At 57.0% G+C, this 16,523-nt stretch overlaps 1 protein-coding gene across 4 annotated transcripts in view; it reads left to right on the forward strand.

Moving 5' to 3' along the window:
• Nucleotides 1-14,745, forward strand: part of PDGFRB (platelet derived growth factor receptor beta) — a 37,684-nt gene extending 22,939 nt beyond the window's left edge. For all 4 annotated transcript variants that reach the window (XM_072824542.1, XM_072824544.1, XM_072824543.1 and 1 more), the window contains 14 exons: nt 215-426; nt 2,320-2,414; nt 3,555-3,687; nt 4,223-4,327; nt 4,672-4,782; nt 5,798-5,957; nt 6,986-7,146; nt 7,676-7,794; nt 7,970-8,092; nt 8,893-9,004; nt 9,466-9,565; nt 10,302-10,407; nt 11,252-11,484; nt 12,773-14,745. In XM_072824542.1, the coding sequence (XP_072680643.1) occupies nt 215-426; nt 2,320-2,414; nt 3,555-3,687; nt 4,223-4,327; nt 4,672-4,782; nt 5,798-5,957; nt 6,986-7,146; nt 7,676-7,794; nt 7,970-8,092; nt 8,893-9,004; nt 9,466-9,565; nt 10,302-10,407; nt 11,252-11,484; nt 12,773-12,950 (1,948 nt within the window). In that variant the 3' untranslated portion in view covers nt 12,951-14,745. The remainder of the gene's footprint in view (nt 1-214; nt 427-2,319; nt 2,415-3,554; nt 3,688-4,222; nt 4,328-4,671; nt 4,783-5,797; nt 5,958-6,985; nt 7,147-7,675; nt 7,795-7,969; nt 8,093-8,892; nt 9,005-9,465; nt 9,566-10,301; nt 10,408-11,251; nt 11,485-12,772) is intronic.
• Nucleotides 14,746-16,523: the final 1,778 nt, after the last annotated feature.

The following is a 16,523-nucleotide window of genomic DNA, read 5'->3' on the forward strand; positions in this document are numbered from 1 at the left end:
TCGGAGATGCTCTGCATGACCTAAACTGTCCCGTTTCCTTACCTTGACTCAGAGGATCCAATGGAGGGAGTGAATTTTGCAATGCAGGGCTTTCAGTTCTGGGGTAGCAGCGCCCCCTGCCGGTCAGTCGAGGGCCCACAGGAGGAATGAGCTCAGGACCAGGCGATGGGAAGCAGCAGGGACTGGAAGCTGACCCGACTGGCTCTCCTGGCAGATGTCCTCGCGAGCTGCCACCCACGCCGCTAGGGAACAGTTCAGAGGAGGAGAGCCAGCTGGAGACTAACGTGACATACTGGCCTGAGGATCAGGAGTTCGAGGTGGTGAGCACGCTGCGCCTGCGCCGTGTGGATCAGCCGCTGTCGGTGCGCTGCACTCTGCACAACCTGCTGGGACACGACATGCAGGAGGTCACCGTGGTGCCACATTGTGAGTCCTCCAGCCTTGGTGGCCCCTGAAGACCCTCCACCCCCATCTCAACCATACTTGGAACTGTGCCTCTGGGCACTCAGGAGCATCGAGAAGCCCACCAGAGTATGCCCCTATGCACTTACACAACAACACAGTATTGGCACACATGTGTACGCCCATGAGTACATGAGTGTGTATGCTATATGTATGTCATAAGCCATGTACATGAGCAGGACTGATCCTCGGACACAGGTGCAAAGCCTCCCAGTGTAGACTTGTAAACAACATTATGTAGAATGCCCGAGCCCCACATTTCGCATCTAAGGCTGGAGTGTATGTCTGTCAGCATATACACAGGCATGCATGATTCCTGCCTTGGTGTGTAAACCCACCTAGTGTATGTTTATAAACCATGTATATGAACACACCTCATCTCCAGATATGTTTATATAGATCCACGAGGGTATGTTTATGTGCATGTATGTACAGATGAACAATCCCCACACAAGAGTGCAAATGGTGCATGTTCAATTCCTGTACACGTGTGCCAACTGGCATAGCGCATGTCTGTAAGCATGGAGTTGCAGCACACCTTTCCGTGAAAGCCCGCAAACACAGTCTCTGCACACAGATGCCTGCTGTACGATGCAGATCTACGAGCAGGTACACATGCATATATTCATATGTGTCCACCAGCGCCTGGATGCTTTTGCTGCCTGCCAGTCCCTATGCATGCATACACCCCTGTGCTTGTACTTCGTTGACTCTCTCCTTCCTCTTTCTCACTGGAGAAGGCCAAGCCCTGCCTGCCCTTCTAGTGCCCACAGTCCAGAGCAACAGCAGACAAGCAATTAGGCAATCCCACTGCAGGGGGCAGTACTTTGGGGGGGAAAACCTACAGGGAGGAGGGGCTCCATGCCCAGCCGTGGGATTCAGGCAAGTGGGCACCTGCAGACCAGCCCCGAGCAAGACAGAAGTAAAGCTTTTCTGTGTCACAGGAGGAGGCGGGCATGTACCAGCCCACAGGGAAACTACCGTGGCTGCACGAAGTCTCTTCCTTTTATTCAGATGGCTCCTTAGAATTTCAGACTTCCTTCCCAGGACTGGGATGTGTGACCGAGTGGGGAGAGAGGAGAGGAGTTGTTCTGGGGCCCTGAGGAGGAGGGACAGGGCCTCTAGGGATGCTTAGAGGGGCAAGTGAGGGACAGAGGAAGAGGGAACGAAGTCCTCAGGGACCCCATGGGTGACCAGTGGGGCAGGGTAGGGGGGATGAGGATCTGGCTGGGGTAGATGCAGGGGCAGGGAAGGGGAGATGAGGGTGTGGCTGGGATGGATGTAGAGGCAGGGGAAGAGAAAGGGAACTTGTGCAGCAAAGAGGTTGAGGCCTTAGGGAAGAGACTTGGGGCATGGGGCCCAGAGTCAGCCCCACTTGGCTACCCCTGTTCCCTGGGGGATGCACCTTATAACTCCAACACCCCTGGGTGCTTGGGATGAAGCCAGGAGGAAACGATCTGTATCCATCAGGCTGTGGGAGCTCAGTCACAGGCTGTGACAGCCCTGGGCAAGGGCCTGGATTCAGAGGCGAGGCGAGTCCAGTCGTCAGGAGCTGGCATCCAATCTGGAGCCATGGCAGACTGGCCAGACTGACCCCTGCAAAGGCTGAAGGCATATGGGGGCCCAGAGAATCTGAGCTGCAGTTGTTACTGAGGGGTGTGGGTTCTGATGGCAGAGGCTGAAGGTATGGCCCAGACGGAGGGGCTGACATCACAGGCCGTGGCTGGTGGAGGGAGGCTTCCATCCCGGGCAGGACAGGCAGAGAGGATCTGCGGTACCAACGGTGGGGGGTGAGGGGCACGGGGCAGCTGCCAAGCTCCTTGTCTCCTTACGGTCAGCTCTTGTCTCTGCCTCCAGCTCTGCCCTTCAAGGTGGTGGTGATCTCGGCCATCCTGGCCTTGGTGGTTCTCACAATCATCTCCCTCATCATCCTCATCATGCTGTGGCAAAAGGTAACCTCCTATCCCCACTAATGGGTGCAGGTTGACACTCTAGGTTTTCTGCATGGAGCCCCCTACTGTCCTTGAGTGTCACAGGACCCGGCCACCTCCCTGCCCCGCACAGAAGGCAGGTGTAAAATGACGTGCAGTGCCAGTGGGTGTCCAAGCTGCCTCCACCCCCAGCAGGAGAGGCTGTCTTGGGCCTGGTCTGGGCCCTCCAAGGTCCCTTGCCTCTGCTCTGCCCTCCCAGGTTTTGCTTGGACATCAGCCCTGTCCCCAACCCTGCCACGACACAGGGCAAGGCACTTTCTGGGTGGACTACATGGGCTCCAGGGTTCTTCCAGCTCTCACCCCGAGACTCCCAGGCTTCTGCTGAAATGCATTCTAATCCTATTAACCTGTAATTTCAGTGCTCTGTTCAGAGAGGCTTCACCATTCTGTGATCCCAACATTTTAAGATTCCTGAGTTAGGATTGCAGCACCCATGATTCTATCATTCTGAGATTCCAATCCTGTGATTCCAACATCCTGTGATTTCAACATCCTAAGCTTATATCTTTTTGAGATATCCACTGCGAGTGACCCAGCATGGGAGGGCTGTCCAGACCTAGCTGAGTGCCCGTAGCTTGTGTCACTTCTCAGGGCTGCCCACCCCTCTACTTCCATCTGGGAAGCAGTTGGGGCTCTGGGAGAAGCTGATGAGGAAGCTTTTTTTTTTTTTTTTAAAGATTTTATTTATTTATATATGAGAGACACACAGAGAGAGAAAGAGGCAGAGGGAGAAGCAGGCTCCATGCAGGGAGCCTGACGTGGGACTCGATCCTGAGTCTCCAGGATCAGGCCCTGGGCTGAAGGCGGCGCTAAACTGCTGAGCTACCTGGGCTGCCCCAAGATGAGGAAGTTCTGATGAACCGGGCCCTTGGCTGTTAGCTGCTCCTCAGCCATGGCCATGCTGGGGCCTCTTGCCACCTGTTCTCACTGAGCCCATGAGGCTGGCTTTATCAGTAACTTGCTCTGTGACTTCAAATATGCCTCTGCCTCTCTTTGGGCCTCAGAGTCTCGTGCTGCATCTGTTATATAAGGGGCTATGGGCTTGTGGGCCTCAAAGCCCAGACCTCCTGTGGTGATCCATCCCTGGTGCTGGTCCCGCAGAAGCCACGTTATGAGATCCGATGGAAGGTGATTGAATCCGTGAGCTCCGATGGCCATGAGTACATCTACGTGGACCCTATGCAGCTGCCCTACGACTCCACCTGGGAGCTGCCGAGGGACCAGCTCGTGCTTGGTCAGTCCAGGGCGTCCCTGTGTGGCAGTCTGGGAACTTGAGGCGGGTGGGAAGACTGAGGTGTGGCCCAGCTTTGCCATGACTAGCTTTGAGACCTAGGGCTCCTGTCCTGCCTTCCCTCCATACAATGGGGCGAGATGATCCCCCAGGGACCATTCAGCATTGAGGTCCTATGGTCCTGTGACTGTGACATAGGAGCCCTTTGTGGCAAGAGATGTATTAATCGAGGACAGGCTGCATGTCAAGCCTGTGCTTGGTCTAGCTGGGAAGGCTGAGACACGCTGAGGAGCTGAGTTCCCTTCCGGGGTGGGAGGAAGGCTTCCAGGGACTGCAGATGGGCCAGAAAGCAGGCAGGACTTAGCTAAGACTAAGTCAGCTGAGACTTTGCAGGGAAGGGCTGCAAAACACTGTGGACTTAGGAGACTCCTTGAGGGGAACACTTTAAGTCCAGGTTGGCTTCGAGGATTGATCTCAGAGAGAGTGAGGGATGCAGACTCCTGGTGGGCCAGGTGCTGACGGATCATCTCCACCATAGGACGTACGCTCGGCTCTGGGGCCTTTGGGCAGGTGGTGGAGGCGACGGCTCACGGCCTAAGCCATTCGCAGGCCACGATGAAAGTGGCAGTCAAGATGCTGAAATGTGAGTCCTGGCAGCCTGCCGCTTCCTCACATCTGGGCCCCCACCTCCTCCCTGCCCCCTGCTCACACATTCAGGCCCTCCCTGATTCTGATTTGCTGGCCACAGCAATGCAGCCACCTGGAGGCCAGCCCCACTCCAGATTCTGCTCTGGCTAAGAGGCTGCCTGCCCACCTTCCTGGTACCTCCTTCCCTCCCTGACCTTCCTTCTGTCTCCTTCTCCTCCCCCTACTCGTGGGCCCTTGCCACCTTAGGCCATGGGAGTCCTACAGCACAGGGTGGGGCCAAAGGGCCTTTTTGGGGCCCTGGCAACAGGGCAGCCTGAGGCCTCATCTCTGCCCCCTCAGCCACAGCCCGCAGCAGCGAGAAGCAGGCCCTCATGTCAGAGCTGAAGATCATGAGTCACCTCGGGCCCCATCTAAATGTGGTCAACTTGCTGGGGGCCTGCACCAAAGGAGGTACTAAAACCACTCCCCCAGAGCATTCTGGAAAATGCCAGTAGCCTAAGCCGGCCCCTCCCCTGGCCCTCTGTCCACAGATGACAGGACACTCCAGCTGGAGGGTCTGCACGCAGCCTGTCCAGTGCCCTCATTTCACAGACCCAGGTGGAGGGGTGGGCTTTACAAACTCATGGAATCACAGCACCTTCAAGGCCCGAGGACTCCTTAGACTGGCCATTTCCAAACTCAGGGGTCCTCTGATGTGTTTAAATTTTCACAAGACATTTGACAAGCTCACAAACCCCAGCCCCCTGGGAGGTGAGTTATATCCCCACATCTGGAGACCAGCGCCAGCATGCTGGCTTATTCCGCTTCTGTTCAGGTCATAGAATAACGTCCCTCCAGCCGGTGTGTTTGTTTGAGGCTCTGATGGCAAGTTAGGCCATAACAAAAAAAAAAAAAAAAAAAAAAAAGAAGTATTATCATTGTTTGCAGCTGCTTATTGTGAGATTTGGGATTTTCCTCAGTATTGTGCAACCAAAAGAAAATACAGAAGTGCGTTGCACACTCAGGCCAATTTATGTCCGCAAGATTACCCGTTTCAAAATCTTTTGTTTTCATCAATATCATCAAGTTCCCACTGATTGACTTGAACTAAGTGCACTGTATTTGGACCGAAACAGCAGCTTGATATGAAATAGTTGCCTTTATTTACTTTATGTTCTGGGCTCCAGAATAAGCTTTAGTTTGAAAAACCTCTGGGTGTCCTTGCTACGTGCCCGGCCCTGAGCCGAGCTGATAAAGGCATCATCTTAGGAGGTGGCTCATGGAGGTGGCTATGATTAGCCTCATTTATCAGATGGGGAAAGTGGAGCTCAGGGGCACAGAGGCAGGGAATGGACCCGGGTTTGCTGGCTGCCCAAGCCTCTTGACCACCTTACCCACCTGTCCTCCAACGTGCCGTCCGTTATTAGCCTCGGGGCCCCGATGGCAAGTGTGTGGCCTGATCCACACCCTAACCCACACCCCCCAGGACCCATCTACATCATCACCGAGTACTGCCGCTACGGGGACCTGGTGGACTACCTTCACCGCAACAAGCACACCTTCCTGCAGCTCTGCTCTGACAAGCGCCGCCCGCCCAGCGCCGAGCTCTACAGCAACGCCCTGCCTGCGGGGCTCCCTCTGCCCAGGTACCAAGGACCCTCCGGGGGCCTGAATCTCCAGGGAGCCCCGAGGGGCACCTGCTCGCTCCCTCCCTGCGTGGGACAGAAGCTTGAGGCCAGGGCGGACTGAGAGGGTTTGGGGCCAGGGCTGTTTCACACAGTCCGTGACCTGGGGCTCGGCCACCCCAGACCTGTCATAACGCTGTGGTGACCCTAATGGTGCGATCGGCTGCCACCCACAGACTGTCCGCAGGGGCCCAGGCCCTGTGCTGAGCACGTGGCCAATGTGACCCCCTCCCGGCCCCTCCCACTGCTCCTGTGTCCTGACCCCTTTTCCTTCCACAGCGAGCACCTGGAGCTCTCCTGTCCCCAGCCCGACTCCCTTTGAAGCGCACCTTGCGGTGCCCCCTCAGTCCCCCCGGCACCCACGGGCAGTGCAGCGTCTTTCTTCTTCTTTTCCAAAAGTAATTTATCTCAGTTCTTTTGTTGATAACAAAAGCAAGATGTGTTCATCTTGAGAGACAAGGATAACTTCAGAAAATCACCAAAAGATCTTAAAACTCACCCCTCTCCTCCCCAACATATGATGGATTTCCTTCCGTTCTTTGGTCTACCTCTGGGGACACATGCACATGTGGTCCCAAAGCTCTCCAGGGAGCTGGTGCTGCAGGCAGAGGCCTTGGGGCAACTCCTAGCCCTCCCTGGGCTGTGGCTGGGCCCTCGCAGGGCATCACGGCTGGATGGTGCTGTGGAGGCCCCAGAAAGGCACCTTACTACCTGCCCTGCTCCTGACCCTCGCACTGGGGTGCTGTGATCATGCCTATGTGGGAGCTCCCTGAGGACACACAATGGGTCTTGTGTCAGCCGAGCACCCCAGTGCCCGGCTCGGGGCTCCACAGGCTGGTTGAAAGGGCTCACTGTGTGGCTGTTCGAGTGGCGACGGGCTGACGGAAGATGAGTGGTGGTTGGGGAGAGGAAACCCATGAGCCACAGGGCGAGCAAGGAAGGAGGAAAGCCTGGGGCCTCTCCTCCTGTGATGTTCCTCTCTCCTCCAGCCACGTGTCTCTGCCTGGGGAGAGTGACGGGGGCTACATGGACATGAGCAAGGACGAGTCAGTGGATTACGTGCCCATGCTGGACATGAAAGGAGGCGTCAAATATGCAGACATTGAGTCCTCCAGCTACATGGCCCCTTATGACAACTACGTCCCCACTGGTGGGTGTGCAGTGTCCTCACCTATGCACGGCCCCACACCTAGGCAATCGTGCATTCTTACAGAAGCCTTTCATGTGCCCAGGCTGGCAACAGCCCTGGGAGGAAGGTGGCCTTGTCCCCATTTCATAGATGCAGAAACTGAGGTTAGCCACCAGCACAAAGCTGCCTTGTGGTGGAGCCCCAGTGTGAACCTCTCTTTCTGGGTCCAGAGTGGGGAGGAGTTGGGGTTGGGGAATGGCACAGAGGAAGCCCGAGGCTGACCCAGTGTCCCTGAGAAGCAGGCAAGTCAGACTGAGCAAAGGTGGCCCAGGGCTAATGCCAAAGGCCTTTGTGGCCTTTGGCCAATGAGAGCACTGATAAGGTAGGAGAGGTTTACATTAGATATTTCAAAGTTGTTATCCTTTTGTGGAGGACTTAACAGGATCAATAGCTACCTGTATTGGACATTGAGCCCCATGAGTGAAAGGGCAGGGGTCCTACGGGCCCCGTGGAGACATAAGATAGTAGGTGAACATCCCTTCTCCCCTAGCTCCCGAGAGGACCTGTCGGGCAACTCTGATCAATGAGTCCCCAGTGCTTAGCTACACGGATCTCGTGGGCTTCAGCTACCAGGTGGCCAATGGCATGGAGTTCCTGGCCTCCAAGAACGTAAGTGCAGTCATGGTGGGTGGAGTAGGGTCATGAGGAAGTGGGCCACCCAGCCAGCCAGGGTCCTCCAAGTACTCAGCTCCATATGGCAGCTATGTCCTGCAGGGGGGACCTACAGGAAGGTCCTTCCCCACAAGGACCCCTAAGGCCTCAGCTCCCATCTCCCCCAACCCAGTGTGTCCACCGAGATCTGGCAGCCAGAAACGTGCTCATCTGTGAGGGCAAGCTGGTCAAGATATGTGACTTTGGCCTGGCTCGTGACATCATGAGAGACTCGAACTATATCTCCAAAGGCAGCGTGAGTACCTTGCCCAACCCTGTGTGCCTCCAACCCTGGGAAGAGGTTCTCTCCCGGTGAGACTGTGACACATGACTGTGACACATGGGAGATCAGGGCAGAGCTCCTCATGGCCTGCCCTATCCAGTGGTGACAGGCTTTGCCTGCCCAGCCATGTGTGCAGGTGCAAGAAGAGAAGTCACCTGCTATGCATGGGCTTAGCAGGTGTGGGTGGAGCTTAGCAGAGGTGGAGATGCTAAGGTTGTGAGGGTGAGCCGGAGGCTCAAATTCACTGGTCATGACGGGCGAGGACCAGCTATAATGGGTCCTGGGAGGGGGGGAAATCAAATGTGTATTTGGTTAAAATGTGACCATCCTGCCTGTCACTCGTGTTCCCACTCTCCGTAAGGGGACAGTGAATCCCGGAGCTGGAGGGGACTCTAGACCCCAGAGGTCTAAGGTGGCCAGGTCAGAGCTGAGAGGTACCAGAGCGTGTCTCTGGCTCCCCTGCTCTCTACCAACCCAGCCGGGGGCCTCTACTGGGGTCAGGAAGTGGGGCCATCCTGTGAGAGGCCTCAGACCCTGGGGCTCTTCCTCAGAGATGGGGGCTTTCATGTCACCAGCTGTGGGCAAAGAAACTGGGCCTTCTGATCACCTGGCTGGCACTGGGGCAGGTGTGGGATCTGTAAACTTGCAGAGATGGGCTCTCAGGGCCTGGGGAGTCAGGTGCTAGCGCAGGACCTGCCAGGCCTCCTTGCCACGCCAGGTACAGAGTGGAGCTCGGCCCTCCTCACACTTAATGCCATCCTGCCCTCTCACAGACCTTCCTGCCTCTGAAGTGGATGGCTCCCGAGAGCATCTTCAACAGCCTCTATACCACCCTGAGCGACGTGTGGTCCTTCGGGATCCTGCTCTGGGAGATCTTCACCCTGGGTATGCTTCCTTTTTCCTTCTCTCTCAGGGGCACAGCACAGCCTCCCCCCTGACCACTCACACCTCTGGCCTGCTGGGGCTGTGGAACAGGCTCTAGAACAGGGCACAGGGCTCTGGTCCAAGTCACAGCTCTCTGCTGCTTTCTCGCTGCTGTGTGACCTTGGCAAGTCCCTTGTCTTCTCTGGGTCTCTTTATCTCCCCATCTGATTATGGAGGAATTTGGAAGTGACATCAAAAAGCCTACTTGATTCTGGTGTTCTCTGGTTCTCTGATTTTGGGGAGGGTTGCAGTTTCTGTCCAGAGCCTCCAAAGGAGCTCATATTTCCCAATGGCATTACACTCCAAGGGCATTACACCCTTGCCCATTCTAGGGCTGGTGGGTCTCTCTCTGTCCCATAGATAATTTGCCACTTTTCCAACACCTCTGAGTCTGTGTATCTCTTGTCTCTGCTCCCTGACAGGTGGCACACCTTACCCAGAGCTGCCCATGAACGAACAGTTCTATAATGCCATCAAGCGGGGCTACCGCATGGCTCAGCCTGCCCACGCCTCTGACGAGATGTGAGTAGATCCTTTGGGAGGATTTGTGTGTGTGTGTGTGTGTGTGTGTGCAAACAATAGATATCCAACTTTCTAAAAAATGACTTTATTTATTTATTCATGAGAAACACAGAGAGAGAGGTAGAGACACAGGCAAGAGGGAGAAGCAGGCTCCATGCAGGGAGCCCGACATGAGACTCGATCCTGGGATTGCAGGATCACACCCTGAGCCAAAAGCAGATGCTCAACTGCTGAGCCACCCAGGTGTCCCAATAGGTATCCAACTTAACCGACTTAAGGCAAAAATAGATCAGTTCAGAGATCTAGAAAAACCTTGGTATAGCTGCAAGTAGGTGTTCAGATGCTGTCATCAGGAATCTCTTGTTCTACCCGGGTCTGCTTTCTTCTGTGCTGGCCTCGTTTTTCAGGCCAAATGGCTACCTGCCCGCTGCTTTCACCATAGTCTGGGCAAAAGGCCCCAAGCTGACTGTCAGGGCACAGCAGGGGTCACATGCACACCCAGAGCCAGCCATTGAGCAGGGAGCATGAAAAGTCCTACCGGCCAGACCTGGGGGCCATGTGCTCACCCAGGTGTGGTAGATCCTGTGGGACCACTGGTGGAGGGAGGGCCTGCTAAGGGAATGAGGGAAAAATCCCTCTCCACCTGTCCTCCCCAACTCCCTTTATTGCTCACCTGGTTCTGGAAGGCAGCAGACCCCCAGCCAGAGACCCTGACCCCGTCTGTGTCTCTCCCCAGTTATGAGATCATGCAGAAGTGCTGGGAAGAGAAGTTTGAGATCCGGCCTCCCTTCTCCCAGCTGGTGCTGCTTCTCGAGAGGCTGCTGGGTGAGGGGTACAAAAAGGTATGTTGAGGCAACGAAATGGAGAGTTCTGGTTCAGAAGTCAGACACTCGGTGCAAGGCTCTGTGTGTCATGCTGGTTTTTAAGGGACCACCCTATACCTTCTTGGGCCTCAGTTTCCCTGCCGGTACTAGTAAGGGGTGGGCTGGAGCTGTGAGTTGAGTTTATTTTAGCAGCACAGAATTTGTTGAAATGAAATCCTGTGTGGAAGCCGATGCCCACAGCCGCCTTCACCCTGCATCCCTCACCATGCCTTTGCACCCACGCCACGGCCTGGGGCTCCTTCAGAAGTCTGAACAACCCCAGGCTACATGTCTGCTAAGGGCCTGGCCACTTGAGCCTGTTGCTGGCTCATTCTAGGCAAATGGAGCAAGTAGGGCCTTAAAACCCAGCCTGTCCACCAGAGGGAGTTACAGGGAGGGGTGACACTCGTCCTCTTTCCCCTGACCCATTCCTAACCACACTCCCACCCACCTTCCATCACAGCTCAGTGCCCAGGGAGATAGATTGGGTTGTCACCATTCAGCAGTTAGGGAAACAGAAGCCCCACTGAAGGACGTTGAGGCAAGGTGAAAGCCCACGCCAGTCTCCTCTGATGTAGGGAAAGTGTTAGGGTCACGGGCACCAGTCTGCTGACTGTCCCCTCTCTGGGAGGCCCTGAGCTCACCTGTTCTTACGAGGTGCCAGGTAGGAGAGCCACTCAGTTGTGTGGCTTTGGGTCATTCTCCTTCCTCTCTGAGCCTTATTCACACAAGGCAGGGGGGGCCAGGTCAGAGTCTAATGTTAGGTGACCCCCACGGGCGTTTCTGGTCTGACTATCCCTGCTTCTCCTGCCCTGTGGAGCAGAAGTACCAGCAGGTGGATGAGGAGTTTCTGAGGAGCGACCACCCAGCAGTCCTTCGGTCCCAAGCTCGCTTGCCTGGCTTCCCTGGCCTCCGATCCCCTCTGGACACCAGCTCTGTCCTGTACACTGCTGTGCAGCCCAACGAGGGTGACAACGACTACATCATCCCCCTGCCGGACCCCAAGCCTGAGGTTGCTGATGACGGCCCACTGGAGAGTTCTCCCAGCCTTGCCAGGTAGCCACTCTGGCCCGAGGCCCAAGACAAGTGTGCATCGTGTCTGTGTGTGTGTCTGTGTATGTGTGTCTGTGTGTCTGTGTGTCTTCCTACCTCCAGGCTTGCCCTAAAAGTAAGTTACTTGGGGTGAGTATTTGTTCCTGCCAGTGAGCAGAAGAGAGAATTGAACTCATTTGACCTTTAATGACCCCAGGGGGAAAGAGCAGGCTGGTAAGAGACAGAATGGCTGGGACTTACTTGCAAGGTAGCTGTTTCCTGGAAAGTGGCCCCCATAGGCCATCTATCCAGGCCCTAAGGAGAAGTAGGAAATCTAACGAGCATCCCCAGCACCCCGTGTATTACTCTGGGGTCACCACCAGCCCTGGCCTGTGCTCTGTTCTCCAGCACCAGGACCCCCGGGAACCTGGCGAGGTTGTAGGAGGCATGGTGCCCACAGGAATTCAGGCCAGAATTCAGACTGGGAAGGAGATTCGTGCTTTTCTTTTGCCTTTGGGATGTGATGAAGTTACAGTGGGTGGAAGAAAGTGGGAAGAGGGCCCAGCCGTCGCCAGGACTTCATGTTCAGACAGGATCTTCCCTGAGCGGAAGAGGAGAGTCCCCCACGAAGCCAGACACCCCCCACACCCTGCTTCCTAAACCAGATCCACTCTATGGTGAAGCGGCAGCGGCCACAGGCAGGGCTCCAGCTCCAGCTGTGCCGCCAGCTGCCTTGAGGCCTGGCCAGGCCCCTTCTCTGCGGGCTTCCATCTCTCCACGAGGCCTTGGACTAGACGGCCCTCTCCACCTAAGCTCCCTAAGGAGCTAATGCTGCAAGGCTCCAGGTAGCCAGCGTGGGGAGGAGCTCAGCTCAGGGCTCGGACAGCTTGAGGTGTGGTCGCTGGCCTGTTCTGTGCCCTCATGCAAGCTGCCTCCGTGCCCTGAGCCTGCGGTTCATCCTCTCTGAAATGCAAACCGTGGCGCCCCCAGTGTGCGGGCTGTTGGAGGATTCGGTGTGATGGCAGACACGTTCGGGAGTGCCGGGCGTGGAGATGCTGATGGGTGAGGAACAGCTTCGGAGCTGAGTGGGGGTGCTGCCCTGAAGTCTCCCTGTGACGCAGGCCACTGACATCACCTCCCCGAGGGGCCCTCCCCTCATGGCGCCTGCCTGGTGTCGTCCTTACAGGGATTAAATGCACTAAAGGGTGTAAGGTGTTCAAGGTTGAACACACAGAAAGCTCTCGATGACTGCTATTGTTTCACTGTGGTTCCCTCCCAGCCCCTCACTCACTCGTGTGCCTTCTCCTCCTAGCTCCACCCTGAATGAAGTCAACACCTCCTCTACCATCTCCTGTGACAGCCCCCTGGAACCCCAAGAGGAGCCAGAACCAGAGCCAGAGCCCCAGCCCGAGCCCCAGGTGGTGCCGGAGCCACCGCTGGATTCAAGCTGCCCTGGGCCTCGGGCTGAGGCAGAGGACAGCTTCCTGTAGGGGGCTGGCCCCACCCTGCCCTGCCTGAAGCTCCCCTCTACCTCCCAGCACCCAGCGCCTCCTGGCCTGGCCTGGTCTCCCATCAGCTGTCACTTTCTAGAAAGCTTTTGTCCCTGCCATGTGACACCCCAGCCACTGGGGCTGGCCTAGGAGGCAAGAGGACTACAGAGGCCGTGACCACCCTCTGCCTCTGGGGAGGCCATGTGACTGGGAGCCCGGGTTCTCCCAGGGCACTTAGTTTCTCCATCTATAGGATGGGAGCGCAGGGCCCGGTGACACAGAATCTGGGCTTCCTTCCCCGGCTCCCAGGCGGGGAGGTTGGAACCCCTAGAGAGATTTTTGAGGCTCAGGAGGCATGAATTCATGCTCTTCGGTTCAGCCAGCTACTCCTCAAGGAGCTGTAGCTTTCTCCTCGCACTTTCATCCCCCCAGGAGCTGGGGAAGGGACCCTGGCATCTCTGGCTCCTGGCTGCGTGGGGCCCTGGCCTCAGCAGTGGTGTCTGTCCGGAAGCCCCTTCCCCCGGATGCCAGTCTCCACTTTCCCAGGCCCGAGCTGGTCTGGGGCCATCCATGCTTCTTGCTGGGGGCTGAGCCAAGTACAGGACACTCTGGCCCACAGCCCCCGTCCCAGGCGCTTGGGGCACACCTCACCACACAAGTGCCTGTGTCCATGTCTTCCTGGCCCCATAAGTGCCGGGGTCTTTTTCCTTATCACTGCCAGTCTTACTCCACCCACCAGAGTCTCCAGGGCCAGGCGGGCCCCACATCTGTGACGGGAGTGTGGATGTGCCCACGGGAAATGTCCACATGTGTGGATCAAGTTGCGCACTGGACCTGATACGGGACCTTGGAGGAATCCCTCACCCTCTCCAGGCCTGTTTGCCCTGTTGAAAAATGAGCAAGGTGGACTCGTTGACTTCTGGTGCCCTGCCAGTACTAACATTCTAGAATATTCCAGAGGGTAGCACACTTGCCCAGATGAAGCAAAGCCAAACACTCTAAACCTCTGAGCTAGGGGTCAGTTGGGGTCTGGGGAGATTCCAGACCATGCATCACACACTCTGGGCATTCAGGAACCGTGCCCCTTCCCCAGAACCCCAGCAAGTTCCAGAAGGCCAGCTGCCCAGGTCTTGACTTGGAGTGACAGCCAGTGTCTTGGAAAGCCCCCAGCAGCTGCCCCGTGGGAAGACTATGGGACCCCTTTCAGACCCAGCGATGACCTCTGGAGCCACCCTGAGCAGACGAGGCAGAGAGGGCAAATCAGACTCCCTCGTACAGTTTGCTCTCCAGCACCTGCTGTCCACATCTGTGCCACAGGCATTGTGGACTTTTGATGGCTCCTGGGGGCCCCCAGAAAGGACAAGAAGCCTTTCTAGGGAACCTGAGAGGGATGCAAGAGGCAGGTACTTTGAGGGGGCGCCCTCTCACCCACCAGCTGCCTGGTGCCCGCGGGGTACGGCTTGGTCACTTGCTCAGGCCTGCTCGCTGCACTCTCTCTGCCAACTGCACCCCAGCTCAGTGGGCATTGGAGGTGCCAGGGGAGTGAGGGTCATGGCCAAGACTGCTGGCAGGGGGAGAGCTGGGATGGGCACCAGCCCCCTGTGCTGGTCCAGGAGAGGGAGGGGGTTCTCACTACGGTACCAAAGATGTAATCACCTAGGTTTACAAGTATTTTTAGGACTCACATTAACTCACATTTATACAGCCGAAGTGCTATTTTATATGCCATCAAATTTGCCTGTGTACTTTTTTTTAAGGGAAAGATGTTAATATTAAACCTGGTGCTTCTCCCTCATGGACTTCGTGGTCTCTGGTGGGATTAGGGTCCTGTGCCTGGGAGGTGCCAGAGGTGGAGTGGGGCAGGTGGGGGCTGAGCTCCGGCCACAGTGCCCCCACACAGGGTCCTTGAGCTCCGAGTCTCGGTTCCATCTGTAAAATGGGGTTTGCGCCCTCCCTCCGCCCCCTGCTTAGCAGCTGGATGGCCTGTACCTTGGGCTTCGGGCTTTCCAAGGTGTGGAATGGAAAGGCCCTTGCGACTCTGCAGTGCTGGGCCCTGGGACAGGCCGGACTGTTCGCAGGCTCCTGCTGAGGAGCCCGAGCCCCTCCTGCGGCCCCCACCCTGCCCCACCACGTGCTTTGGCTTTGGCTGGTAAGCTGGGACACCCCCTGCCCTCCCCTGCGTGCTGCCCGCGGGCCAGATGGAGGCTAACGTGGCTTGTGACAGGCTGCCGCTCCAGCCCAGATCCCAGGCCCCGGTGAGTAGCGGCTGGGGTGCAAGCAGCAGCAGGGCAGACAGAGCACCCACGGGGGCCAGAGAGCGGCAAGAAGCAAGGAGAGAGGGCAAGTGAGAGAGGAGAAGGGGAAGAGAGAGAGGAAGGTGGGCGGGGAGGGGGTGGGTGCGGCCAGGGTGAGGCCCTGGGGTGAGGCCAGGGCAGGAACGGGGGCCCAGCTGTGTCTCTGAGGACAGGGTGGCTAGGCTGCTCAGGGGGGTGCAGACCCAGCAGGCCCCAGGCCCCTCACAGCCGCAGCTGCTCGGTGGTTCGGGGCTGGCCTGAGCCGAGCATCTGGGCGCCTGCTAGCCAACTCCATCCTGACTATAGGCTCCGTGACTATAGACTACAGACATCCACCCACCCCGGGCCCGACAGACACTAGCAGCGTGGGGCCAGGGCCATAGAGCCAAACAGGGCAAGCGCCGGAGTGCAAGGGTCTTAGACCCAGGCTGTGGCTTCCTGACCTCCTCACTTGGGCCTTTTGGCAGGGGTCACCCAAGATCTGTCACACTTCACTGTGTGATCTCGGCCATCCTTTGCTCTCTCTGATGTGGGGGAGGGGGCATCTCCGTTTGTTTCTGGGGGGCAGGCACCTCTTTTTGGAAGCACACGCCTCCCTGGACTGCCGCCAGGGGTCTGGGGCTGTGGCTGTCCATGGGGAGACGTGGGGCAGCTCTGACTCACAGGCCCGGCCGCCAACGCAAGGGCAGCTGAGCTATGCCAGGGGAAATCCCGCCCGCTGCATGGCCTGGCTGCACAAAGCCCACCCTCCTGGGGGTCCTGGCTTCAGAGAACACCCAGAGCCTATGACCTTCTCTTTCCTGGTAGTAGAGATGAATAAGCCAGTACTCGGATCTGCCCTGTGAAGAGAATAAACAACCCACATTCCAGACGGGGATTATCCTTGCTCATGGGAAAAGCCTCCGTCTGGAGGTCAGGAGACTTGGGCTCCCTCCATCGCAGGCCTACTCCTTTTGGGACCTTGACTAGATTACACCACATCAGGCCTCAATTTCCCCAGCAGTAAATGGAGCTACTGATGTCACAAAGGGAGGAAGGATGATGAAACCCTGGTGAGCACTTACTGAACAGTTACTCTGGGCCATGGTGGTCCTGTCCCGTTTTCTCATTTCACCCTCACACCAACCCTAGGATCCAGGTACCACTACTGTCCCCATATTACATTTGAAACCAGTTCAGGAAGGTTTTGAGGCGACCTCCCAAGGCCCTCCGGTCAGAGCGGCAGGGACAGGATAGGAGCATGGGCCCAGCAGACTCCCAAGTCAGTGCTCAGGGAGGG

Source organism: Canis lupus, chromosome 4 (genome assembly GCF_048164855.1).
Source record: "Canis lupus baileyi chromosome 4, mCanLup2.hap1, whole genome shotgun sequence".
Taxonomy (NCBI): Eukaryota; Metazoa; Chordata; class Mammalia; order Carnivora; family Canidae; genus Canis; species Canis lupus.